We start from the raw sequence: 25,486 nt of genomic DNA, 5'->3' as shown, positions 1-25,486 counted from the left end.
GATCCTTGCTAGCGCTGGAGCTGCTGCCTTTTTTTTCTTCCGTCTTCTCAAGTCTCCACTTTCAGTTGCATGAAGCGTCCCTGTTGGTAGGTCAGGAGGATGGGGATGGTCCCTTGATTGATGCCGGTCAGTGGCACCTAATCCCATTTTACTAAAATTGTGAGGAGCTGTAGCACCATCACCGCTGCTACAGTACGAGAAAGAAAACTGAGAGCGTAACGAGCTTGTCATGTTCTGGTGGTCTCGTTCCCATGGAGGCATGGAGCGAGCCATTGGTGGTGGGCCCAAGAGGCAAGAGTTTCTGTTACTCCTCCATGTTAGGGATAGCCCTGAGCTGCCTGCTGCCTGGCACGCTAATGATGGTGGCCATGCTGCATTTGCATCAGTGGCGCAGCCCATAGGATTCCCTGCTTCTGTGAAAGGCTACTGCTCTGGCCGTCCCGGTGAGTGACCACCGGCCGGGAATTATTCCACTCTCCATTGCTGCCATGGCAGACAATTGGATCTGGTTGAGTCATTTAGCTCCAGAGACTGTAGAGTCTTGTAGCTGTAGCATGCTCTGTTACTCTTTGAGAGTAGCCGTGTAGGACGGTAGGAGGGGCCGTTTCATATTTGATCTGCAAGCTCTACACTTCTACAGTGAAGTCTGGTCTGTAGTCTCCAGCTGCAGCCTGGAGGAGTAGAACAGTTTTTTTTTTTTTTTGAGAGTAGGAGTAGAACAGTTGGCCTAGAAGGACAGTGGCCCATGCGCTATGCCTCGCCCACCACACAGCAAGCAAACACCTTCACAGAGCGGCCCAACCAAACTCGTCGCGCTGCTGCTTCCCCCCGCCGCCGCCGCCGCATCCCCCCCCCCCCCCCCCCCCCCCCCCGACACGGGTGGGCCTCAACGCTTGACGGGCCCGTTGATATCCCTGTTGGGCTGAGACGTAAGCCCAAATCTTCCGATGCCACACACACCAAACAGGTCCACAATACGACGAAGCGACGAGAGGGAAGCCCAGCCAGAGTCCGTGTCCGTGCGAACCAACGCGAGGAAGAAGAAACCGAGAGAGAGAGAGCTCTCGAGGAGAGGAGGGAAGCGAGCAGGAAGCGGGGGCTATCGGAGCGGCGAGGATGAGGGGCGGCGGCGGCGGAGGGATGATGGACGACGACGACCGGGTCACGCACGCGCAGATCCCGACTAGCTTCGGCCCCGAGCTGCGGGCCTGCCTCCGATGCCGACTCGTCAAGACCTACGACCAGGTACCTTCCTCCGCCGGCGTCTCCTCGCTCTCCTCTCTCCTAGGGCTATGGTGTAGGTTCTCTAGCGGTCCAGCCAGGGTAGGGTTCTAGGATTGGGGATTTGTTGGGGGGGGGGGGGGGGCGTTTATCCGGGAGCAATCCGTTCTCGGCGGCGGCAGTGGCGGACGCAGGATTTCAGAATTGGGTGTACAGAGATTCCAAACTTAATACCTCCATAAAAGAAGGGGAAAAAAGTCTGCATAAGCAATTATAACACAGTCCACTATACTTCGCGTCTAGGTGATTGTCATTGCTGCACGATTTTACACTTATCTTGGAAAATCATATCCTCAAGGTTGTCATGGCGCTAATGCAACATATCTTCGTCTTGCAGAGTTGCAGTAGCTTGCTTGTTGACATCATAACCTAACATGGCACGGCACTCATCCCCCCGTGGTTATACAAAAGCTAGCCAACATCATAAATTGTCCATCATCTTCAAGAATTTAGTCATGTTAATCTTCATGAATTATCAACACCACATGATGTCCCATCAACCCGACATTTTGTCCTTGCAATTTCAGTTTCTCTACTGCAATGTCAGTATCCGTTTGCAGATGAAGATTAGGGGAATTTCAAATTTCTTTCTTATTGATGTACAACCGAAACTGCCAATTTTTTATTACTGAGTAGCTAGTAATCGTGTACCAACTATAGCAAGATGTGGCCATTGCGGAGACACAAACCTTCTATATAGATGAGATGCTAGCTGATGCCCTTCCCTTCCTCACTTCCACTCGTCAAAGAATCCACAATGAGCTCGATGCCTTCTCTCAGCTTGCGGCGGGCCGCTGGCGTAGCAATCCATGATAGCATTTCCTCACTCCCGCCGATGTTGGCTTGCCCCTTACCTCGGCGCTCACTGCTCGCATCTGGCCTGGATAGCGCGCGCTTGCTCCCCTGCCTGACGAGGTGGCTTGAATTGTGTAGACTGCACATGTGGGCAATACTAACAGGCCGGACATCATTGCATGCGAGAGAGAAAGAGAGGGTGGAGGGAGTTTGGGATATTGGCTGGGCTATTTCTAGTGCTGGGGCTCAAATATACACATTCTGGACAAACTGTGAGTACGCATATGGATTGTATACATACAAGATGCTAGTGTTTTGCAAAAAATATTGGGTGTACATCTGTACACCCATGTCCCTATACTAGGTCCGCCCCTGGGTGGCGGCTAGGGTTATAGCGCGCTGTCCCCTCGGTTCCGGATTGTTGTGTGTTGTGGCATTGAATTCCTGGGGCAAGTTGTATCGTTGACGCTGATGCTGGTGGCGTTTGCACCATCTTGTGTCTGATTGTTCTTTGGGGGATATGTGTGCAGTTCAGGCAGAACGGTTGCGAGAACTGCCCATTCCTGGAGATGGACAAGGAGCACGACAACGTCGTCAACTGCACCACCCCGAACTTCACTGGGTAACTCCACACATCATTGCAACCAGCTTGTACTTATTATTGCTCTGTGATTCTGGAGAGTAGCTCATGAAAGCAGTTTTAATTGCAAAAATTCAAAGGATAGATTGATATGGAATACTATGCTAAGGAAGGTTCTTTATGGTATGCAGAATAATCTCTCTGATGGACCCCAGTAGGAGTTGGGCTGCTCGTTGGTTGAGAATTGGTGAGCGTTCAATTCTCTTGTATCCTGCAATTTGTTTTATCCTCCTAGGTCTACTGCATTATTTTTCCTTTCTTGCACTTGTATATGTTTATCTATTAGCATAGCTTACCATGGTATGCATATTTTTGTTGAAATGCCATTTTGAAGGACGCAGCCTGTATTGGCATATTCGTTTAGGGGGAAAAAAACTGAGGTCAGATACATGAACTGGGCTTCATCTGCTTCATACTTCTACCAATTCCTGCTGACCTGTTTTGTGTGGTTATTAATTGTCAAGGATTATAAAACCAAGCTAAAAACCTTGGCCTGGGTTTTTTTCCCCCAGTTTTAGCAAGTTTAAGCCCAGCAGTTTGCCCCAAATCATGGCACTAAATGAAAATTGCTTGTTGATTAGTTCATATCATCTCACAAAAGTACAGAACGAATTGTTTTGTCAAGAATTTATGTTAATGCCTATTTTGCAGTGCCTTTATTTTTGGTTGACTTGTTACAATCTTCCAGAAGTATACTGTGCTTAAATTCCTTTGTTTCCTCTCTGAATTCTAAGGAGGCTTGCACAGACTGCTGCTTCATAACAGATCTAATTCTTTGATCTTTACACTTTTAACTTGAACCGTCTAATGATATCTTAGAAATTATGCTCAAACAGTGAGCAAAGTCTCACTCACATCAAAGTGTACTTCGTACTAAATGTTATTGTTATAGACAGATATTGAATTGCGTGTTACATTTGTCAGAACTTTTAGGTGGCTGGCATGTTCTTTTCATATGATGTTTAAGTATGTGGTAGTGATCAAGAGCTTAACAAAATCATTACTGTAAAGTTGTTGAAAGATCACTTCTGTTTTGTGCAATACATGAATTAAGATACGTTATAGCTTCCCGGTGATAAGCATGCCATTTCCAAATTATGTGTAAGCTTGCAGTTTAGAGCTTAACAAAATTAATGCCTTACGTAAAACTCTTTTTGTGTATTTGTGCAATTCAAGATAGATATACATTTGTTGCTCCATGGCACTACTAACCAAGATCATCCACCTTCGTCATTCTGCAGGTAGGTTCATTCCAGGGTGCTACACACTGGCAGTCTCGGAGGAACTTCCGGAAGAGTACCAGGTAAAACCACATACATACATTTTAGAAACGCTTATGCGGCAATGCTATGCACTTTCCAGAAACCTCATGTTTCTGTTTATCATCGCAGGGGATTTGCCAGGACAACAACGTGCAGTATGTGCCGCCCAAGCGTGTCTAAGGGGCTCAGTGTGTTCACGGCAACCAATCCTGAAGCAGTATGATAATGTAGCATAGCTTGTACTGGTTGTTGCCAAGGGGACTACTCGCCTCGCTCGTCATATCAGAGATTGCAGCTAATCTGGAACTGATGTAACGCTTGTGTACTCAAGGAGGCTATTTAGTAGGCGGTGCTGGTTGAGCCTACGCAATTGTTATGTTGCCTCTTTAGCTGCTTCAACGTGTGATCATGCCGTGCCTATCTGTCGGAGCAAGTAGTAGTTCTGTGTACAAGCTTCTGCATCTGTACTACGCTGCAGTGCCGTACGTTCAAGGCCTTGTGCATTGACGCATTCTTGCCTCCTCATACTCGTGATTTTTTTTAAAAAAAATGCTCGTGATGTTTTTTGGCCAAAGAAGTATGGCCTTCGCCGGACAGAATGCGAATGCTGTGGTTCTGCACGTTCTGATATATGGCCTTCGCCGGACAGAATGCGAACGCTGTGGTTCTGCACGTTCTGATATACCGGTTGAACTGGTAACTTGTTAATGAAGTCGTCACAAGTCACAACATTGCCAGTGAATGTGGTGAATTGCTCAAGAAACTATCAGGTGAATGTTAAATATGTTCATGAAATTAGCCGCTGAATGTCAAACATGTTATGGTCCATGCCGTCGGGATCGGGGTCGGGAGATTAGCTAGCAGCGCATGCGTTATCACTTCAGTGTTTCTTTCGAATTTTGTGCGTCCGTACGAATCAGCTATCTAGCTTCTTTGAACTGCTCCGGTATGTCAGTATGCCTGGGGTAGCCGTTGCACCTGGCCCCGATTCAGGATGACGCACTGGCGCTCCAGGCGCATGGTGCACGGCTGCAGGCACCACACCACCACTCCATGACTGACCAAGTGGCCAGCAGACTTCACGCAGGAGGCACGCTCTGTACCCGCTTCTTACTCTTTCTTCACTTCAATACCATCACCTTTGCGCTACCAAACAAAGCACGCAAACGGTGATCCCACCTCCAAACCCCCTGTAATGCATTTTCAATACCATTACAGTTACCTATGTGCCAACCAAACACTGAAGGTTTACATCTTCAAGAGCTACCAATGTTTATCGTGCTGGGGAAGAAAAGAGCACAGCACATCAGTTGTCGAATTTCAATAACTGGATAAACGCTCAAGCATGCATAGCAGAGATTCCCTTTCTTCACACGAGTGTATCAAAGTCAGCGTTACAAATTATCGCAGGTTACAGAACTTAATAAATTGGTCAGCAAACATCTTTCATAAGGGCCACGGGACGAAGTCTCTCAGCAAACCATCACCATTCAACCAGTCGATCAAGCGAACGGAAACCAGTTCGGCTTCTGTTGCTGAAACCTCTCCCACACGCCTTCTATTGCTGAAGAAGGGTCAAGAGCAACAACAGATCCACCTTTCCAACTGCACGATGCATGAGTGCGAGTGCAAAGAAAAACTTTTCGTATTCCACTCAAAACATTAACTTGCATATGTTAGTGACGTTCAATGTTGAGCATAGAAATAAAAACGTATGACAAGACCCCAAACAGAAGAAATCAACAATTGATCTCTATGTTCATGAAAGGCTCATGACAAAAGAGATCTAAAACGGATCTGTAAAAACATCACCGCAGACGAACATTAAAATCCAAATATTGAAGAGGGACACCCAGCAAGTAGAAACTTGGGCAAATCATTTCAAGATTATAAAAGAAATGAAACTCTGAACTCAGCTAAATCTTTGGAATCTTACTTGTCAGCATAAAAGGTGCAGACAGCAAGGGATGCAGGCAGCTGCAGTGCCACTATCATCTCATCATCACCATCAACTCATCATCATCAACAAGGCAAACGGCACAGATAATATCAACTTCAACAGTAAGCTACGTGCATGTTGACCGCATATCAGCCATCACATCTTCACTCCATCATGTAACTAGAAAGGTGCAGTCACCATGAATAGTAAGTACCCATTACTGGAAAGACAGTGATAATATGAAGTACTAATAGGAAAGGAAAATGGAATGGAACTGGTGTACACAAAGTTCTTGACAAGCAGTTCTGGTGCCAAATGAAAGTAGCATTCGAAGATTGAAGCAGCAACTGACAGCCAGCGTTACAGAACTGTAACTGAAGAGGGCCCACCATCAAGCAAATGCATAGCCTCTAGTTCATCCATCCTTCTAAAAGCAAGGAATTTGCATTAACAAATATTAGATATAAACTACAATCAACATAAAATAAGATGAACAATCTAGGGACCTGAGCTGTTCAAGATGTGCTGCAAGTGATACACTGCTCATGTCGAAGGGCTCCGAGAACGAGGAGACCGGTCATCATTGCGCCTGACAGGAGATTTCTCAGGAGAAGGTGATGCCTTGCGAGGAGGGGAGCGGCTAGGGCTCCTACTTGCAGGTGACGCACTGCTACCAGTTATGGAACAAAAAAAAAATGTTCAGTACAATACAGAAAGACAAAAAAAAAAACACCAGTACTCTCAAATGTGCAAACCTGTCTCTGCCACGCCTCTTGTAATCATCAGGACTATAGCTGCGACTTCGGCTACGACTAGGGCTTCTACGTGCAGGAGACAAACTGTTCATAATCATAGGACAATATTGGAATAAATCAGTGCAAACCAGCAAGATGAAAAAAATATAATTGATGTTTTAATGTGTATACCTGTCTCTCCCATGCTTTTTGTAATCATCAGGGCTGTAGCTGCGGCTCCTGCTACGACGACGATAGTCCCTCTCTCTGTATCTGTCACGTGTGTACCTATCTCTACTCCGACTCCGACTTCGCCTTCTATAATCTCTATCCCGATAGTCATCTCGATAATCATCACGGTACCTTCAAACATGTCAAGAATCACGATAGAAAATGAACAAGACTCCGGCATTCAGAAAATGAACAGAACAAGACTTGAATAAGCTTGAACATACACAATAGAAAATCACAGCTTATGGTGGCAATGCGTAGTTCAGAAAATGAACTATCATGTTTGTACACAGGCATGGAATCATGGCATGTGCATTGGCTTTGGCTAGATATTGGCACTTATCAATCGATGATATGCATCATCATTAAACACACACGAACTGATTAAGTTTACACTTAAGTACAGTAAAAGAAAGTACTGGGTATCATTTATTCTACAAATTTTGAAGAGTTAAGGTTCAAAAAATAATGGTAGTGTTATACCTCCGTCTTGGACTGCGGCTTCTGGAACGGCCCCTTGACCTTGGAACTGGCTCGACTATTCTTCCTTTGTTACTGTGAATATAAAAAATAAGAATATTATGAATGGTTCGGAAACTCACACCATATTGCTTTCCAGTGAGATTTTTTAAAGGATCAGCTGTGGTTGATTTGGTCACCATGTGGCACTATAGACCATTTTTAACTATTGTGAGTGTTGTGGATTTCATTTTATACATCCTTCTTGCTAACTCCCAAAGAAAATTACATTAAAAAAATCAGTATATGCACTTAGTCAGTGGTGTACCAACACAGAAGACATAATGAAAGAAAACAAAAGAAGACACTCACGACTGTTGTGACAGCAAAAGTGACAACTATATTGCGTAAGAGACCAGCGCGACTAAATAAATGGCGAGTAAACTCAAGACATGTAGACACTCATAATGACAGGTAAATGTAATGGAACTATTTAAACAGTCATTCTTAGCATTATAAATCCTCTACCTACCAGTGTTTGCTCTAACATAAGGTATTCTGCCATTTGAAAAGGCAAAACAATTTCAGAATTTCGCTGTTGCTTAATGTATCCAACCAGTAGCAGATAGCAGTTGCATATTTGCATTTATGTTTAGCAAACAATTTACATACTACAGCTATATCATTTCAGAACAACAGATAGAGCAAAGGTAAGTAAAAACTAAGTTACTGATTGAAGATCTCATTAGTAGCCATAAAAACAGCGTAAATAAGAGATAGAGATATCTTACATCCGTTCAGCATTTGGGCCATACTTGGCAAACTGCACCATGATCTCCCTCCCATCTACCAGTTTCCCTGCAAACAAAACACACCAAATGAACAACAATCCAAACACAAAGCACACATGACACACATATATTTCCGCCGGTGAGGAATTTAGGCGCACCATCGAGCCTATCAACTGCCTTCTGCGCCTCGTCCTCGTACTTGTACCTCACGAACGCGAATCCTCGGGAGTCACCAGTCCTACAGCCATAGCCATAGATAAGCATACACAAATCAATGAATCGAGCATAAATCAACTCCCGGCACCTATACAACGTCACTCCCTAATTCCATATTCCACACCACTCAGCCTGCCTACAAATCGCACACAGGTCAACACTCGAATCGGCGAATGAGACAACCAGGGGTCCATGGCCCCAGTTCGCCTCACACTCACCTGCGGTCCCTGGGGATGTAGATGTCGACGACCTCGCCGTACTTGTCGAAGAGGGGGAAGAGGTCATCGGCCGTCGTTCCTGCGAGGCCCCCAAACACAGATGAGCTGCCAACTCAAACCACGCGAAGGAGACGGAAGCGCCGCAGCGAGAGGGAAACTCACGGAAGGTGATGTTGAGGACGAGGAGGGAGTAGGTGTCGCGGATTGGCGGCGGGCCGGATCGCCCGAAGCGCGACATCTCGCCGGAGATGCGGCGGCGCGGAGAGGGGGTCGAGGCGCGGCGGGGTGGATGGAGGTGGGAAAGCGAGGGAAGGAAGATGACAGGAGACAGGTAGGGGACGGGAAGGGGAAGAAGAGAGGGGCGGCCACAAAAGCTGCCGATTCTTCTAGAGGCTTGCGCACGCGGCAGGGGCCAAGAGGGCAAGTGGGCCCCGTCCACACAATGTTAGACGGGCTATTCTTGTGTGGGCCATGCTGATTTCACCTCAGACCGGCCCAACTCGGCCCCTCTGTTATTCTACACGTCATTTTCTCTGTCCCTGAGATCGAGCTGAACAGTAAATTCCCAGAAATAGACATCTAAAACATTGAAATAAAAACTTTTAGTGAGGCCTTGGGATGCAGGAAGCCACCCATCAACACATACAAATTTGGACAATGTACCAGTGATACCAGATTATCTGCACATGCTGAGTAGCAACACGAAACAGCGCAAAGGTAAGTTTAAAACAGACAGCGCAAAGGTAAGTAAAAACATGAAAGCTATCCAAAAGTTCAAGAGACTAATATTTATCTTTATAAACAGCAAGGAATACAGAGGAATGAAGAGCGGAGTCATGTACACTCCTTGCCTTGCAACAATGGCATGAGATCTTAGCCCATGAAAAAGGAAGCACTAGAACACTAGCACTAAGCCTGAGCTCCATGAGAGGGAACACAGAAATTCGGGTTGCAAAACTCTCCCGGGCTCCCGGCAACGAAGACAGACGATGTTGAAATGAACCATGTGATCATTCATGTGACATCACTTATATTCAGTATCAACTTTGTTTGGCTTCATCTTAGTCTGTGAAAGAGTTTTAAAAATAGTGTTAGTGGAGTTCATAGTACATAAGAGATTCTGTTTCAAAATGCTAATGAAGATGTTGCAGTAACCATGAACCCCAAACATACTTCAAGCTAAGACCTAAGAAAACTTAACTTCTTTCCATAAATAATACGCGTATATGCTAGGAATCTGTGTTTCAGAATTCCGATATGAAACATGGAAACATTGTATTGTTCAATTGAATTAGGATACTCATCCAATGGGTTGATATACTTCTAACCAAATTATAGCAGGAAATATAGCTGATTCAGTTTTGGTCTACTCTGTACAATGATTATAAAACATGGTCTATAGATTCTAGGACTTCAAAATTTCCAAGGAAGTATCCGCATTGAAATTAGTGTTTGATTGGTAACTTCCATAGTTTAAAATGAAGAAGCAGGAACTTCTTAATGTAAGGATTTAAACAACTCAATGTATTCATTGGCCACCACAAGGATAGGGGAAAAACACATGGCCATTTACCTAATTGCCTTGCAGCCGAGACTCAAATCCACAAGTGCCAAGGTGTTTAGCAAGTTTCTCTCCACATAGCTTATGCCAATCATCTGATGCCCTAGCTTCAGCTGTTGTCCACACGACTGCACTTGCTTCCTTAAAATCAACAGTAGCAGATGTAACTTCTGGCTGCAAATGGGGGCAAAGGCAAGTATCCCAAGGTATAAGTATAAAGGAGCAGAAAAATTATTCAGATCATTGTTCCGCAAAAAGCCTAAAGGCAAGTATCCCAAGGTGATGTTTAGCAAAGTGGGGTAACTACAGAAGCAACATAAAACCAACTGATCAGATAATTGTTCAGCTAAAAGCCTAAAGGTAAACAATGCCCCAGTAGCAAAAAAAACTTTTCATCACTAAGCATCCACAACTTTTGTATCCTCTGAAACTACATGCAACATGTTATGAACTTGTCCTTTATGAATTCTTACTAGACTTGCAGGTTGCAACAGGAAACCGTTCCATGCTGATGCATGGATATTCTCAGAAGAAGAAAAAATGCTGGTGCATAGATGCTGCACTGGTGCAAATGCCTAACAGCAAAGAAAGTTAGAAGGCTTGTCTGATCTACGTTCGGTAGTTAGCTACTTGAATTTCTTCGATTATTCTTCACTTTTGATCCTTCAGCATCATACTGCAAACCAATAACCATGCTCCATTTCCTTCGGATCCTCATCAACCCCTTAATTCTTAACGCAAACAAATAACTAAGAGATAGAAAGGAAAGGGGATGCATACTTGGCTCTCCAGAATCCGCTTCACGCTCGCGGCGCACCCGTCGCACATCATCCCCTGCAAACAAGAGTCAGGCAACAGCACGTCACAGTCACAGCCTCACAGACCTGGGCTGGCTGTGGCTAACCAAAACCAACCATCGAAATCGAACAGGCGTTCGAGAAGAGGGCACGAAGGGGAGGGGAGCTTCGTATTCGGGTAGGGTACCTGGACACTGAGCAGGATGGTCTCGGAGCAGCCATCCGCTGCCTCCCCAGTCGCTGCGGCGGCGGAGACCGAGGAGCCAACGCCGGCATACTCGCGGCCGCGGCGGGAAAACAGGGCGACGCGGCGGCTGCCGGAGGAGAAGGAAATGGAGGTGAGGCTGCGAGCTCTGGTGACGGAGGAAGGGGAGATGGGTTTGGAACGGGAGCGAGAGATTAGAAGAGGTAATTGTGCGATTAGCGCGGTAGACTCCATTGCTGACTCGCGTGCTGTGATCTCTCGTCGCGTCTGCCCCGACTCCGGAAGAGGGGCTTATCCGATTCAGCTTGTTGTTCGCTGCGAGATGCGAACTGCCACGTCATCATCTAGTATGGGGCCCGCTTGTCAGTGAGCAGAATTGTGTACGGGATCTATGTGGGTCCCTTATGTCAGTGAGCTATTCGCTCAACAAAGAACAGAGCACAAGAGCTTATTTCTGAAGCATACAGAGCAGGACACATGAAACTGTAAGAAATCATATGGTCTTTCGCCGTACACAAAATCGAGATGGAAATGAAAAAAAAAAGCAAACTAAAGATGGACCTTCAGGTTCACTACAGAAGAAGCATCAGGAAATTAAAGGGCAGTATCAACACTACCGAAAAACTGCGTAACAGTATCAACACCTCTGTCAGGCGAGCGTATGTGCAGAGCTAGCGCTGTTTCTAGCATGCGCATCCACTCCCCGCCTGCTGCTGCGAGTTGGTGGCTGGAGGTCGGCTTCAGGTTCACGTCCACCATGTCCTCCTGCTTCGCCGACGAGAGCGTCTCCATCCCCGGCAGCGCCGCGGCGATCTTGCGGAACAGCGGCTGCACGGATCACAGTGCAGTGGTGAGGTGCGGAGTAATGCATCCAAGGCAATTGCATCAGAGCATTTCGGAAAAGAGGTGCCATCTGAAATCTGAATCTGACCTTGATGTTGAACCCGGCTTTCGCGCTGGTTTCGATGAACATAACGTTGAGTTCTTTCGACTTGCTCTCCCCTTCCTCTGTGGACACTTGTCTGCAGAGAGCGTGAGGCATAAGCATCAGGCACTCGCAGGTTGTATCAGCCTGAACAAGTCCCACAGGAAAGAGAGATGAAAGCACAGGTCACCTCTTGTCGACAAGATCAGTTTTGTTCCCAACGAGCACGACAATCACATCACCACCCCTCTCGGTGCGGACTTCGTCGATCCATTTTGAGGTGTTCAGAAAAGACTGCCTATCTGCAGAGATAAACATTTCAGTAAATTTATAAACGAGAAGTCAGGTTATATATTATGTTTTCAGAAAAGAAAACTGAACAGTAACTGATGGCCAGCTGCCCGGCTGCAATAGTATGGATTTGATGTGTCTTCGGTTCATTAGAGTTGAAATTTTTTGGAAAAAAAATCTGCTGATATTCTGAGGCATTAAAAATGCGAATCGTGTACATGAAATTGTTCGCTGAAACTAGAAAAGACAGGACAAAATAGTGTCATACAATTTTTTTGAGCAACTTACTGGATACATCATAAACAACCACTGCAACAGATGAGTCCCTGATGTAGCTTGGAATAAGACTCCTAAATCTCTCCTGTCCCGCAGTATCCCTGACAATGACGGGGATAAAATGTTAACTGTTCTCCAAAACGAAAAATATAATGTTGATTACTTAAGCTACTGAAGCTCAATTTAGTCCTGTGAATCACTAGAAACTTGGGCACAAGGCTAGTAATTTCATATTTCATTACTGGGCATTAATCGTCCTAAGGATTACCGCTCGAGCATTTCAACATTTACCACTGTGGCTGAACCTACTGAGTTATCTGGTTTTTGCCTTCTTGGCAGACCAAAGAATAATGTACTTACCAAAGCTGTAGACGAACAGTGCGGTCCTCAAGATACATCGTCTTTGACAAAAAGTCAATGCCAATCGTAGCCTGGATAAAGTGCCCCCGTATGAGAACAGAGGAGTAAGAAGCAAATATATGAAGCAGCATGGCAATCCTCACTGCAATATCTGTCCTACCACAATACGTCATGCAAACTCCGCTCTCCACAAAATGGGTTATATGAAATGAAATTCAGGGAAGTGGTTAAATTTGCAAAGATGCATTCATCCAATCAGCAGAAAATAAACCAGCTGTCCTGCAGCGTGCTCGCGCATTGTCCAATCTTGGTAATATTTTCTTCAGAGTTGACCCGTTGGGCAACAACCCACGCAACCACTACGTTTGGACACTCCACTCCTACGCGATCAAACACTTTTGCGCAACATGTGAAACTATGACGTAATGGCAATTGGCATATGTGGCATTGCCCGCAATTGACGAAAGTATCTTTATTGGATACATTTTATCAAGACCGAGAAATGCTAGATTTAACGCCAAGGACAAGGATCAGTCACCCAAGCTATCCTTTACATGAATGCTGAGATGATGGCATTAAAATCTCTTTCGAGAAAAAAAAAAGATAATGGCATTAGAATCAGAAGACATCAGCAAATTGGAAGCCAGTGGCAGATCATAAACGGCTCTAAACATGCATCCTCGTACCAGATCACTGAAATGCACGATGCAAGAAAGAAGGCAACGCTGGATCGATGAAGAACACGCGCATTCACAGAATCTGATCGATCGGCATTCAGGCAATCGATTCCTCCCAAAAAACAAACGAAGAGGTACGATGCAGTTACGCGAATTGACGAAACGGTGAATACGATTTGCGATTTCGGTTACCTGGTAGGTGGTGTCGAACTTGTCGTACATGAACCTGGTGATGATGCTGGTCTTCCCCACGGACTGGTCGCCGAGGAACACGAGCTTGTACTTGGCCAGCGCCGACACCACCGGTGCCATCGTCTCCCCGCGCCACGCCGCCTCGCTTCCCCGCGTCGGCTAGGCGATCGGGTTCTGCTCCGAGCCTCCGATCCTCTCGATCCGGGAACCGGAGGACGGCCTCCCGCGATTCCGAGATCTCCCGCTGTTCTGGCGAGGGCCGAGGAGGAAGTGGAAGGAACGCAGGCCGGTCACCACGACGCGCGCACGTCAGTGCTCGCCGCGGGGACGTGGTTGACGAGAGAGAAGGGAAGGCGTTTGCTGGGTTGCGCTCGCGTTAAATGGTGTGGTGTGGAATGCTGCCCGCTTCCGCTGGACTGAGAGCCAAGGCCCAGTCACACGGGTTGTCCCTGTTATTGGGCCGGTAGGTTGACATCCACTTAGCAAAATCTTCTCAGCTACGTTAACGAATAAAAATTCAAAATTTTAATTTTGTCAAAAGATGTCCAATGACATTTTATACATGATTTATTTTAAACAAAACATCAACCGTTATATAATAGATCATGCAAAAAGGAATATGAGGATCAAATTCGAAAAAGTCTTTTCTCCACTGCCTTCATCGGCCATCGCAACCATGTCCACTCTGTGTCGATCCTTTCACAACTATTATAAAAAAGTATTGTAAAAGAATTTCAATATGAATGTGTATGCTTTCGCTTTCATGAGTGTCACCTCTACTGCACCATGGCTCACCTTCTCCCAAAAAACTATTCTGCAATCACAAGAAAATTGATGCCATCATGTGAGTGTGACAGCATGGAACTAGTTTAAGAAAGCCAAGGGTGAAAAGTTGAGACAAATATGTTTTCAAGACGATGACAGGACAGACCTTTGCCTATAGGACACCTTTTATGTTCAGCATAGACTTCAAGGCTATGCAATTCTGTGGTTTTGTTCATAAGACAATGGATAAATTTCTCCACACATATAGAGATTATAATAAAAAGAAAAGATGCAATATTCTCTTCCTCTAAATATGTTACGGGCAAAAACACGATTTTGCAATGCCGTAGGGGTAGGGCCAATATTTATATTTAACATAAGTAAGCAAAGTCCTTAGTCAATGCCCCTGTTAAACAACTCAGTTGTAGTACAACAAATTGGTCCTGCAAACATCCTATTCTATCAAGAAAATGTGCATGTAAATTGTAAGCATCTGCGTGCTAAAGTCCGAGACGCGAGAGCAGGAAGCAAGCAGGCAGTGTGGATGCACGTGCGCAATTTATGTGACGCACTCAGCAACCACATCAAAATCAAGCAGGTACAGACTCGTGCTAAGGCCCCCCTGATTAGTGGCCCTTAATCTCGGAGGGCAGAAAGGTCAATTTCAATTCGTTCCGGGGAGTTACGTCGCTATCTCCGGCCCTCACCTGCGTTCCCGACCGGCATCATTATAATCAGGCAATTTACCACCTTACCCACCCTGTGAAAACCGGCTTCTATGGTTGCTGTTTTGAGTAAAAGAAACCCGGTTCTGTTTCTATGGGTTGAAACAAAATACGGCAGCATTCAACATCCAATCGCTAATCAGGATCATTATTTCTATGGTTTGAAATAATCTGCTAGTTTTTATCTTTGGTGAACTTTACTTCTTTTTTTCTAACACAAGATGCTCCGTAGTCCGTATACTTGGCAGTTGGCACACCTGGCAATCGTATCTTTAAGCCATGAAGCGTGTCCTACTATCCCATGATCCGCTTATTTTTTTATTAATAGCTTGGTCAGTTTGACCAATCCAGGCTCGGGGCTGCTAGCGCCGGAATACATGCCAAATAAAAATATGTATTAAAATAATCCTAAGTTTATTTTTGATAGGTGCGGATAGAGCCAAAGTTTTAAATTAGTATATGAACTAAATTTGATTTCTCAAGAGGAAATGATTGATATCAAATATTTTTTTTTTGCAATCCAAATTGATCAATGCATAGAAAGCCAACCAAGAATCCATCGCGGATTATGGGTGCCCCTGGGATTCCTGCTAAGCCGAAGACGTCCAAGCACTAGCGACGGCGGAAGCCCACCCACCGAAGCGACAGTCGAGGCAGGGGCATTCCGGTCATTCCCCACCAGTCCCCTCCCTTCTACTGCTACTTTTTTTCTCCCTTTTCCCACTCGTCACACTCACCGCCGTCGCAGCAAATATTCCAATCCGACGGCGCCGTGTCCTCAAATCCCGTGAGGCACCTCGCCGCGCAGACAAAAATCCCCAAATCCCCTCGAGAGCCCTGCGATTTTTAGCCTCCCAAACCCAGCGATTCGAGCCGGCGGTGGCGGCGGCGGCTGCGGCGGCCCCGGTCGGATCGTGGCATGGCGGAGATTCGCAAGTACGCCATGTCCAACCAGCCCCCAGGTACGCGCGGGTCGGCCTCTCGGTTTCCGCCACAGCTGAGTTGATCCGTATGCCTCCGCGGAGGCTGGTCTCCTCGGAATTTAGGGATATTTTTACCGTTTGTTCGTTTAGGGCCGAGCTGATGCCTTTTGTTGATATCTGCTTAGGGTTTTGTGGTTGCGTGTTTGGGTGTGATTCTAGGGCTTCACGTTATACTTAGAACAACAACTCATCGTTAGAAGTAGAACTAATCATTTTTTGTTTCTGTTTCTGGATTTAGAACTGATTTATTCTTTCAGAGGCTCACAAGGTGTTTGAATTTGTCAAAAATGAAAGGATAATGGTTGAGCATAAAAGGAAATATAGTGCATGTGCTAGTGTGGGAAGCATGGCACTAGTGGTTCCTGGTGTCTTTGGCTAATGACTGATTAATGTCGCCGTTAATCTGCAGATATTGCTCAGATACTGCTGGAAGCTCAGAATAGGTGGTTGCGGCCCACCGAAATCTGCCAAATCTTGTCAAACTACAAGAAGTTCTCCATTGCACCTGAGCCGCCGAACAGACCTCCAAGTATTGCTTCTTCTTAGTTGCACTATTCCCCTCCTGAACACATTGGCAGGCAGTGTTATCCATTTAATCTTTTTTCGGTTTATTAGATGCTGGATTGCTGTAGACTTGTGCTCAGTTGGCATGTAGGATGGTACAGCATAGAGGATGCATATTGAGATTTTTTAATTTTGTAGGAAGATTTACTCTTACCTCATTTTTTTCTGGAATACATCAGGATTGCAGTTTATTAGTTTTCCCTTTTTGTTTTGTTGGATGCCGTACACTTGCGCTCAGGTGATTTATAGCATGGAAGTGGCATCATGGATACATTATGAGAATCTTTATGCCGTAATAAAAGAAATATTTAATTATGCTCTAACTGCAAATATTTCAGGTGGTTCGCTGTTTCTGTTTGATCGGAAAATATTGAGATACTTCAGAAAGGACGGACACAACTGGAGAAAGAAAAAGGATGGAAAGACAGTCAAAGAAGCTCACGAGAAGCTTAAAGTTAGTGCAAATTCTCTGTACAGAACTTTGTTTTCTCATATTCTCATAAAATTCAAAGGAATATTGAAAATATGATGCCTATTGCTGTGGTTCATGAAACACACTGAGTCACTTCGTACCATTAGTTTCTGGATGTAGTCTGTTTCTAGATACTGATCTCTTATCTACATGGTATTATTATAGAAGTAAATGAAGTTCTACTCTCTTTTTTTTCATAGCAGTGTTAAAACTTAAGAAGTTCTGAGTAATGTGTCACTGATATTTCTGTTATGCTGCCAATAAAATTTAACTTTTTATTAATGAAAAGGATGATGGGAATTGCATGGTCATTGGTCATATGCCAAATGACCGCAGCATTTTTTTTTCTGGCAATCTGTTGTTATTGACTGTGATTCAACCACCAGACTACTAAAGCTGAAAGCTTGTTTCTTTAGGTTGGAAGTGTTGATGTACTTCATTGCTACTATGCACATGGGGAGGATAATGAGAACTTCCAAAGACGGACATATTGGCTGCTAGAAGAGTAAGTGCTAGAACAGTATTATAACTTAAATGGATATAATGTAAATAAAAGTATGAGATGCTGCCATTATAAAGTGTCATGATATGACTATTCTCCTTTTTTCAGGGGTTTCATGAATATCGTTCTTGTCCACTACCTTGAAATCAAGGTATGTTTACTTTCATACACGAACTTGTTTTTCGGCATTTTCTTTTTAAGTTTTGATAAGTGTCAGTTGAAAGGCTCATATTTGTGAAGCATCATTGCTAACATTCTTGATATTCGCACCTACTCATCCATTTGTATTAGTCACACGCCCCCCAATGGAAAAGTAAGAGAACAAATGAAGAAGAAAAATTGTCAGGGTACCACAAATTGTGACTGGAATAGTCTATGCTAGAGTATGGGTATTTGCATACTAGAAGTTTGCTCCTGTTGTACCCGGTTCTCCATATCACTTGCTAACTATAATGAATTCTTTCTGGCAGTGAAATAACATCCTGTTAGGGTGCAAAATTTTTCTGAATCCAGCTTTTGCTTTGACCCAAGTCCTTTATTAAGATTATTTTATTTCTATATCTGATTGCTCAATCTGAATTATTTTTTTGCAGGGTGGTAAACAAAATTTCAATCGTGCTAAAGAAGCTGAAGAGAATGCAGGATTATCTAGTGCTGATAGTCCTGCATGTTCAAACTCTTTCGCTAGTCAGAGCCAGGTAGCCTCCCAATCTATGGATGCTGAAAGCCCAATTAGTGGACAGATTTCGGAATATGAAGATGCTGAAACAGGTCTTGCTGTTTCTCTATCTTCGTTCTGCATCATCTGCACTAAGTATACAATAACTGATGCATGATCAATAATAAATCTTTCGGTGCGTCTAAAGCATAATTCATTGCAACAGATAATTGTCGAGCAAGCTCCAGATACCACCCTTTCACTGAGATGCAGCAGCCTGTGGATGGGATCATGATGAGTAACTTTTTGGGTGCTTCAGCTCCAAGTGCTTCTGTAAATAATCTAGGCAAGCCTTTTACTCTATCTTCAAAGGTTTCAGAAAAATGTCAGCTTTCAGCTCATGTTTCATTTACTACAGGTGCAGGTTATCTTGGTGAAATGCAGCCTACGCCAGCTAACTTTACCAATCATTTTGTCACTCACGATGACATATCTAGTGCTTTCAATGAAACTGGAGCTGGGTTAAGAGGTGGTCCCAAAACTCCAATTGATTCAATGCGGTTTGGTGAACCGGTTCCAGAATATCCAGGTGGCTTCACGGAGCCAACACTCTATTCTTCTGTTGCTACAGTGGGTAACAATCTGGATGATAGTTTGCAGACATTTATGTCTGAGGCACTTTACACCAACAACCTCACTCAAAACGAAGTTGACGCGCTGAATGCTGCTGGCATAACATCTTCACAGGTGATTTTCTATTTTCTTGTCATCTATCGATGTCTTGCAATGTCCTAGTTCCTATGCTGCTGTGCTTCTCTACACCCACTCTTTACTGGCGACAGTTGTGTCCAGTAGACCAGTCCACCTGCAGAGGTGTACGTTCCTTCCTGCTCTGCAGCATCTTAGTAGTGCATTGTTTGGGAAGTGCCTTTCAATTTTATCTTTAAATCTTTGAGCACTTACAATTTGGATATCAAAGGCATAACCCAGGAGAAATAATATTCACTAGTGGTCTTCTTGTGCGAATAATAGGTCAACTTAACATGTCCGCTGCTGCCTTATGTATGTCGAATTACTATGTAGAAAGCACTAAATTCAGTGGAGCACTTATGGTTGACACCTAGCTGTAACAAATTGTCTTGAATAGTTCAATATATCTATGCTTTGTAATTTACAGTAGTATCCAAACGTGACACATGAAAAGTTTACCTACTTCTATATACTGATATGATGTGATCCTCTATTTTCAGGCTGAGAATGATGGTTATACAGATCAAAGTGCCAGATATCCACTTTTAAAGCAGTCTTCATTAGATCTCTTTAAGATTGAGCCAGATGGTTTGAAGAAATTTGACAGCTTCTCAAGGTGGATGAGCAATGAACTTGCAGAGGTTGCTGATTTGGATATTAAGTCCAGTTCTGATGCTTTCTGGAGTACTACTGAAACTGTGAATGTTGCTGATGGATCTAGTATACCTATCAATGAGCAGTTAGATGCATTTGTAGTCAGCCCCTCGCTTTCCCAAGACCAGCTCTTCAGCATCATTGATGTATCTCCAAGCTGGGCATACAATGGCACGAAGACTAAGGTTTGTATTTTGTACCATCTGTTACTATTACTACCATTATCATTTTTAGTATGCTGCTTTCCTGTCCGTAGGCCCATTGTATATGAGGCGCCCAAGACTTACTAGCATGTTGAGTGCTCTGTTCTTGTAATTTCAGTAATTAACAGTGTTCTGTTTCTATCTTTTGCTTCTTATACAATGCAGGTCTTAATTACTGGTACATTCTTGGCAAAAAAAGAAGATGTGGAAAATTCCAGGTGGTCTTGTATGTTTGGGGATGTTGAAGTAGCTGCTGAAGTTTTAGTGGATGGCTCCTTGCGTTGTTATACGCCAGTGCATCATTCTGGACGGGTTCCATTTTATGTGACATGTTCAAACAGAGTAGCTTGCAGTGAAGTGCGAGAATTTGAGTTCCGTGATTCTGAGACCCATTATATGGAGACTTCAGATCCGCATACTACTGGCATAAATGAAATGCATCTACATATTCGTCTTGACAAGTTACTTTCCCTGGGGCCAGAAGACTATGAAAAGTATGTTTTGAGTAATGGAAATAAGTCTGAGTTGGTTGACACTATTAATTCCTTAATGCTCGACGATAAATTGTCAAATATGGCATTGTCTTCTGGTGAGAAGGAATTATCGACTGTACGGGATCAGAATGTTGAGAAACAGGTGAAAGAAAAGCTGTATTATTGGCTTATCCATAAGATACATGATGATGGAAAAGGTCCAAATGTGCTAGGCAAGGAAGGACAAGGTGTGATTCATTTAGTAGCCGCACTTGGCTATGATTGGGCTATAAAACCAATAGTTGCTGCAGGCGTAAAAGTAAACTTTAGGGATATTCGTGGATGGACTGCGCTTCACTGGGCTGCATCTTGTGGAAGGTATTGCAAAAATAATTTACATATGGTAGTTCTGAATCTACCTTTTCATGCTTAACTTATTGTATCTCTGTAATTTTAGGGAGCGTACAGTTGGTGCACTGATAGCAAACGGAGCTGATCCTGGTGCTTTGACAGATCCAACACAGCAGTTCCCATCTGCGACTCCTGCTGATTTAGCATCAGAAAATGGACACAAAGGCATAGCCGGTTTTCTTGCCGAGTCTGCTTTGACAAATCACCTTTCAGCTCTTACACTAAAAGAATCGCAGGGTGGCAATGTGGAAGAAATAGGTGGATTAACAGCAGCTGAAGAGTTTGCAGAGCCTAGTTCTGCTCAGCTCGCTTGTGTGGATTCTCAGGAAGAGTCCTTAAAAGATTCACTTGGTGCGGTTCGTAAATCAACTCAAGCTGCAGCCAGAATATTTCAAGCTTTTAGGGTGGAATCATTCCACAGAAAGAAAGTGATCGAATATGGAGATGATGATTGTGGATTATCTGATGAACGCACGCTTTCACTTATTTCGCTTAAAAATGCGAAACCTGGACACAGTGATATGCCTATGCATTCTGCTGCAGTTCGTATTCAAAACAAGTTTAGAGGGTGGAAAGGAAGAAAGGAGTTTATGATTATCCGACAGAAAATTGTGAAGATACAGGTATTTCTATTTTCTAGTCTATAATCTTGTTTTTGTTTGCTGAAATTTCATACCGCATCTTTCATTTGTTCATACTATACTTAATATCGTAAATTAAGCATTGTACAAACCAGCTAAAAAGTAATTTGACGAAATTACGCTCCACACTATGGATTGCTCAGTGCCAAACATTTTTGAGAAATCACTGTTTAGTGTTGCTTGTCAGATTTCAGTCATCTGTATCAAACTACCTGTTTACACCCATTTGATATTTTTTTTTTCATTGGGCAAATCATTCCAAGCTCCATTTCTTCGGTGATGCAGCAAGTTTTTTCAGCCATGGGTCATTTAGTTTGGATCAGATGCAAAAAAACATAAAGTCAAGTGTTTGTTACTCCCTCCGTTCCAAATTGTAGGTCGTTTTGACTTTTCTAGGTTCATAAAAATTATTATGCATCCAGACATACACTGCATCAAGATGCATAATAATATCTATGCACCTAGAAAAGTCAAAACGATCTACAATTTGGAACGGATGGAGTAGTACTGTAGTAGTCATGGTCTTGACATTTCAGTTGACGACGCTACATTTACTTGACGATAAGAGTGACGCATTAAGTTAGGTTGTCAAGTACAACTGTAAAATTCCCATCCCTTATTCTTTTCTGTATCTAACTGTACATTGTTTATTAGGCCCATGTACGAGGACATAATGTAAGGAAAAACTATCGGAAGGTGGTCTGGTCTGTTGGCATCGTGGAGAAAGTCATACTGAGGTGGAGGAGAAAGAGAAGGGGCTTGCGAGGTTTCCAAGCTGAGAAACAACTTGAAGGCCCATCATCGCAGATCCAACCTGCAAAGTCTGAGGCTGAGGATGAATACGATTACTTGAAGGATGGCAGGAAACAGGCTGAAGGCCGGCTACAAAGAGCACTCGCTCGTGTGCATTCCATGACCCAGTATCCTGAAGCAAGGGACCAGTACCGCAGGCTGCAAACCTGTGTTAACGAGCTGCAGGAGTCCCAGGTCCTCTTTATTTTTTCTCTAACAATAATCATCGTTTCCTTGAGCACTAACTAACATGCCATGGGTAGCGATCGATTTAACTTTGTGTATGCTGTTTGATATTTGAACAGGCAATGCAGGATGGGATGCTGAGTGACGCAGCTGGCACCGATGGGGGTGATTTAATGGCTGAACTGGAGGAGCTGTGCCGGGGCGATGGTGATGCGCCAATGTCGACTATTTCATGACATTGAGCTTACTAGATCAGTTAGGCAGTGACCCGTTCTTTACCAGACTAGATGTAAATTCCTGTTACTAGATGGTCTGTTCTCACCGTTGGACACCATATATGATATAGCTAATACAATGGACTTTATAGTTCGACTTGCACTTGCACCTCGTTATTGCGGATGTTGGTTTTTGTTTTTTCTGTAGCTCCATGTATGCCGTTGGGTGGGTCGTTTGCAGGCATCATGCTTGACAATTGACCTGCGCTCGATGCGATTATGTGTGAGGATTGTTCGCCCGTTCGGTTTTGAAGTTTCGTTGTTTAATCCAGCAACAAATGCTTCTGGTATTCGAACAATTTGTTCAAGCCAAAAATCCAAAATAGGTGCCCCGTTCGCTGTTAGCCCTATCCAATTGTCGCACCAGGCCTGTATTTCCTGAAGCTGGATGGTTACCATCTATCTGCCTGTTGAGTTTACGCATTGGACATGGATTAGCGTATTCCTTCTAGCCGCCTTCTGCGGCCGTGCGCGTGTCGCATGATCCTCCATGGTAGCGCGAATCTCAAAGCAACAAACCCATCCAAAACCCTTTCTCCCCTGCCTCCCCGAATCTTCATCAGCCACCGTCCAGCCCCCATTCCCCCTACTCCGCTAGGGTTTTTCTCCGCAGCCGCAGCACGCCGCCGGAGCAGCGCGAGATCACCTACGCCGTCGGCAGAGGAGAAGCAGCAGCTCGGATCCCATCCAATCGAGAGATGAGGCTCCTGACGCACAACATGCTGGCGTCGAACGTCCGGGGTGCGACGACCGGCTACCCGCTGAAGCTGGAGGCGGCTAAGTGGGTGACTAAGGAGGTGGACCTCAACGCCGACTTCATCCGCGGCCTCCTCCCGAAGATCGACTGGCGCGCCCTCGTCGCCGCCACCCGCGCTCTCGGCCTCCCCGAGCTGCTCCCTGAGGAGCAGCCCCCCGAGGAGGAGATCTTCGCCGAGGGCGCCGCCGACGTCGAAGGCAGCGCCATCCGCCGCATCCACCACGCGCTCCTCGAGATCCACGTCCAGGAGGGCTCCCTCGTCTGCCCCGATACCAGCCGCTGCTTCCCCATCGACAAGGGCATCCCCAACATGATGCTGCACGAGGACGAGGTCTGATGCGTGAGTCTCGCCACGGTCGCCTTTGCTTACCTGCTCGTTGTCGGCTGTCATAAAAGGGTTCAAGGGCTTGTGGCTGTGAAATATAAATGTGGATGATGACGTTATAATTTGAATGGATGACCGTGTTCTGTTTGGAATTTCGTTTTTGTGCCAGTAATTTGATACGGCTGAAATTGGATACTGCAACTTTATGTGTGCCTTTTAGTGTGGAATTGGGGGTGATTTGGTGGAACCAATAATTTCTCATTGAGTTTTGTGTTTGCAGTTGTTCCCAGTGGATCAATTGTTCCACAGAAAACTTTATGTTAATCAGGTTCGGTTATAGCAGTTCCAGTGAGGAAATTGCTTTTTGGTTGAGTAGTTTGGTGCCAAACTATGATGTTTTCTTGTAATTGTGTTAGAGGTGCTTGCTTAGGTGGTTAGTCAAGTTGATGTGAGCTTTGTGAACTTTGACGCTGAACTTGCAGCTTTGCTCTCACTGAGGTGATAGTAGATCGATGCATATAGTTGCACTTCGCATTTGTGCAGATATCAAGTCTTGGCCGCTGTCAGTTTGTGGTGATGCATAATAATACTGTTTAAGTGAAGAAATTTACTTGCACATCCTTGCAAACAGCCGATTGGATTGCTTATACACTTTGTGTAACATAATATCATCCTTGCAAATTTGAGTGAACATATAGTTTCTTGGTGCACAGATCCAAGAATATATTATCATAGGGTTTTCTCTGCATCTCTATCATCCATCTCGAATTAGCTCCTTGAAGTTACCTATGTAAGATATTCAAGTATGTTGTGTCTACAACTTGCATTTGTAAGTCCAAGTCGTGTTACTATGTTTTACTTACAATTTAATTGTTAATTGATGTACCTTGCCCATCTCATTTCCTCATCTAGCTGTTCACTATGTGATAGGATGATCATATCATTATACTATTGTGATTTTTACTTTATTAGCTTGCAATGACAAGTATATGCCAGTTAGGATGATTATGTCTGTGCATTGCTAATTGTATGGTGTGGAATCCAGTTATCGGGTGTAACCCCTATAAGTCAATCATCTGTGTCCGTGAGCAAATATTTCATCCTCCTGCATTTATACTACGAAGATGCATGCTTGTACAATTATTGCTATCTGATTTGGGTAGTTTCAGAAATACCCTTTCAGAGGAATAGCGCACCAAATACTTACAGGTTTTATCAATGATATACCCTTTGGCCTTGATGCACAACCTATTTGCTGAATATATGTTGCATAACATTCTTCTATGTGTTTGATAACGGTGCTCAACCTCAGTTTTCTTGATTATGAAGCTGAAATCTGGGACTACACATCTGAATTCATGTTGGATTTTTATGTTTTTTTGAAGGAACCAATTTGTGTATCAGTCACCAGCTTATCAGTGGGTGAGTTGGTGGCCAATTTTTTTCGCTATTGTAAGCATTTAGATTTTTTCCATGTACAATATCCCTATTTTACCAAAT

The 25,486-nt window shown here is 44.2% G+C and overlaps 6 protein-coding genes across 7 annotated transcripts; 3 read left to right on the top strand and 3 right to left on the bottom strand.

Annotated features, from left to right (window-relative positions):
* Window positions 1–993: 993 nt before the first annotated feature.
* On the top strand, window positions 994–4,519 carry LOC101752519 (transcription elongation factor SPT4 homolog 1). The gene is made up of 5 exons (XM_004958308.2): window positions 994–1,245; window positions 2,607–2,698; window positions 2,848–2,903; window positions 3,958–4,019; window positions 4,108–4,519. The coding sequence occupies exons 1-5, from the start codon at window positions 1,117–1,119 to the stop codon at window positions 4,156–4,158; spliced, it is 390 nt and encodes a 129-aa protein (XP_004958365.1). The 5' UTR covers window positions 994–1,116; the 3' UTR covers window positions 4,159–4,519.
* Window positions 4,520–5,306: 787 nt separating this feature from the next.
* Window positions 5,307–8,924, bottom strand: LOC101752931 (serine/arginine-rich splicing factor SC35). 2 transcript variants are annotated; one of them, XM_004958309.3, is made up of 9 exons: window positions 8,729–8,924; window positions 8,567–8,645; window positions 8,291–8,370; window positions 8,133–8,199; window positions 7,366–7,437; window positions 6,844–7,014; window positions 6,673–6,756; window positions 6,424–6,587; window positions 5,307–6,344 (listed from the first exon to the last, which is right to left on the bottom strand). In XM_004958309.3, the coding sequence occupies exons 1-8, from the start codon at window positions 8,802–8,804 to the stop codon at window positions 6,461–6,463; spliced, it is 756 nt and encodes a 251-aa protein (XP_004958366.1). In that variant the 5' UTR covers window positions 8,805–8,924; the 3' UTR covers window positions 5,307–6,344; window positions 6,424–6,460. The 2 variants fall into 2 exon arrangements, with proteins under 2 accessions (XP_004958366.1, XP_014660257.1); XM_014804771.2 differs by having other exon boundaries at window positions 6,424–6,584; window positions 8,729–8,923.
* Window positions 8,925–9,215: 291 nt separating this feature from the next.
* LOC111256281 (copper-transporting ATPase PAA1, chloroplastic-like) lies at window positions 9,216–11,453 on the bottom strand. Its single transcript, XM_022824056.1, has 4 exons — window positions 11,112–11,453; window positions 10,908–10,961; window positions 10,140–10,301; window positions 9,216–9,632 (listed from the first exon to the last, which is right to left on the bottom strand). Exons 1-3 carry the CDS (start codon window positions 11,361–11,363, stop codon window positions 10,140–10,142), a joined length of 468 nt encoding a protein of 155 aa, XP_022679791.1. The 5' UTR covers window positions 11,364–11,453; the 3' UTR covers window positions 9,216–9,632.
* A 138-nt stretch (window positions 11,454–11,591) lies between these two features.
* LOC101786265 (ras-related protein RABH1b) lies at window positions 11,592–14,176 on the bottom strand. Its single transcript, XM_022824055.1, has 6 exons — window positions 13,851–14,176; window positions 12,982–13,052; window positions 12,634–12,722; window positions 12,245–12,356; window positions 12,061–12,151; window positions 11,592–11,957 (listed from the first exon to the last, which is right to left on the bottom strand). Exons 1-6 carry the CDS (start codon window positions 13,968–13,970, stop codon window positions 11,724–11,726), a joined length of 717 nt encoding a protein of 238 aa, XP_022679790.1. The 5' UTR covers window positions 13,971–14,176; the 3' UTR covers window positions 11,592–11,723.
* Window positions 14,177–16,068: 1,892 nt separating this feature from the next.
* Window positions 16,069–23,007, top strand: LOC101785318 (calmodulin-binding transcription activator 3). Its single transcript, XM_004958305.3, has 13 exons — window positions 16,069–16,302; window positions 16,733–16,852; window positions 17,226–17,341; window positions 17,776–17,864; window positions 17,970–18,012; window positions 18,455–18,632; window positions 18,746–18,865; window positions 18,938–19,266; window positions 19,770–20,108; window positions 20,292–20,977; window positions 21,057–21,633; window positions 22,306–22,638; window positions 22,749–23,007. The coding sequence occupies exons 1-13, from the start codon at window positions 16,260–16,262 to the stop codon at window positions 22,863–22,865; spliced, it is 3,090 nt and encodes a 1,029-aa protein (XP_004958362.1). The 5' UTR covers window positions 16,069–16,259; the 3' UTR covers window positions 22,866–23,007.
* A 414-nt stretch (window positions 23,008–23,421) lies between these two features.
* Window positions 23,422–24,358, top strand: LOC101784924 (multifunctional methyltransferase subunit TRM112-like protein At1g22270). The gene has a single exon (XM_004958303.4). The coding sequence runs from the start codon at window positions 23,603–23,605 to the stop codon at window positions 23,996–23,998; it is 396 nt and encodes a 131-aa protein (XP_004958360.1). The 5' UTR covers window positions 23,422–23,602; the 3' UTR covers window positions 23,999–24,358.
* Window positions 24,359–25,486: the final 1,128 nt, after the last annotated feature.

This window comes from Setaria italica, chromosome II (assembly GCF_000263155.2).
Source record: "Setaria italica strain Yugu1 chromosome II, Setaria_italica_v2.0, whole genome shotgun sequence".
Lineage (NCBI taxonomy): Eukaryota > Viridiplantae > Streptophyta > Magnoliopsida > Poales > Poaceae > Setaria > Setaria italica.
This window is presented reverse-complemented; position numbering and strand designations above follow the sequence as displayed.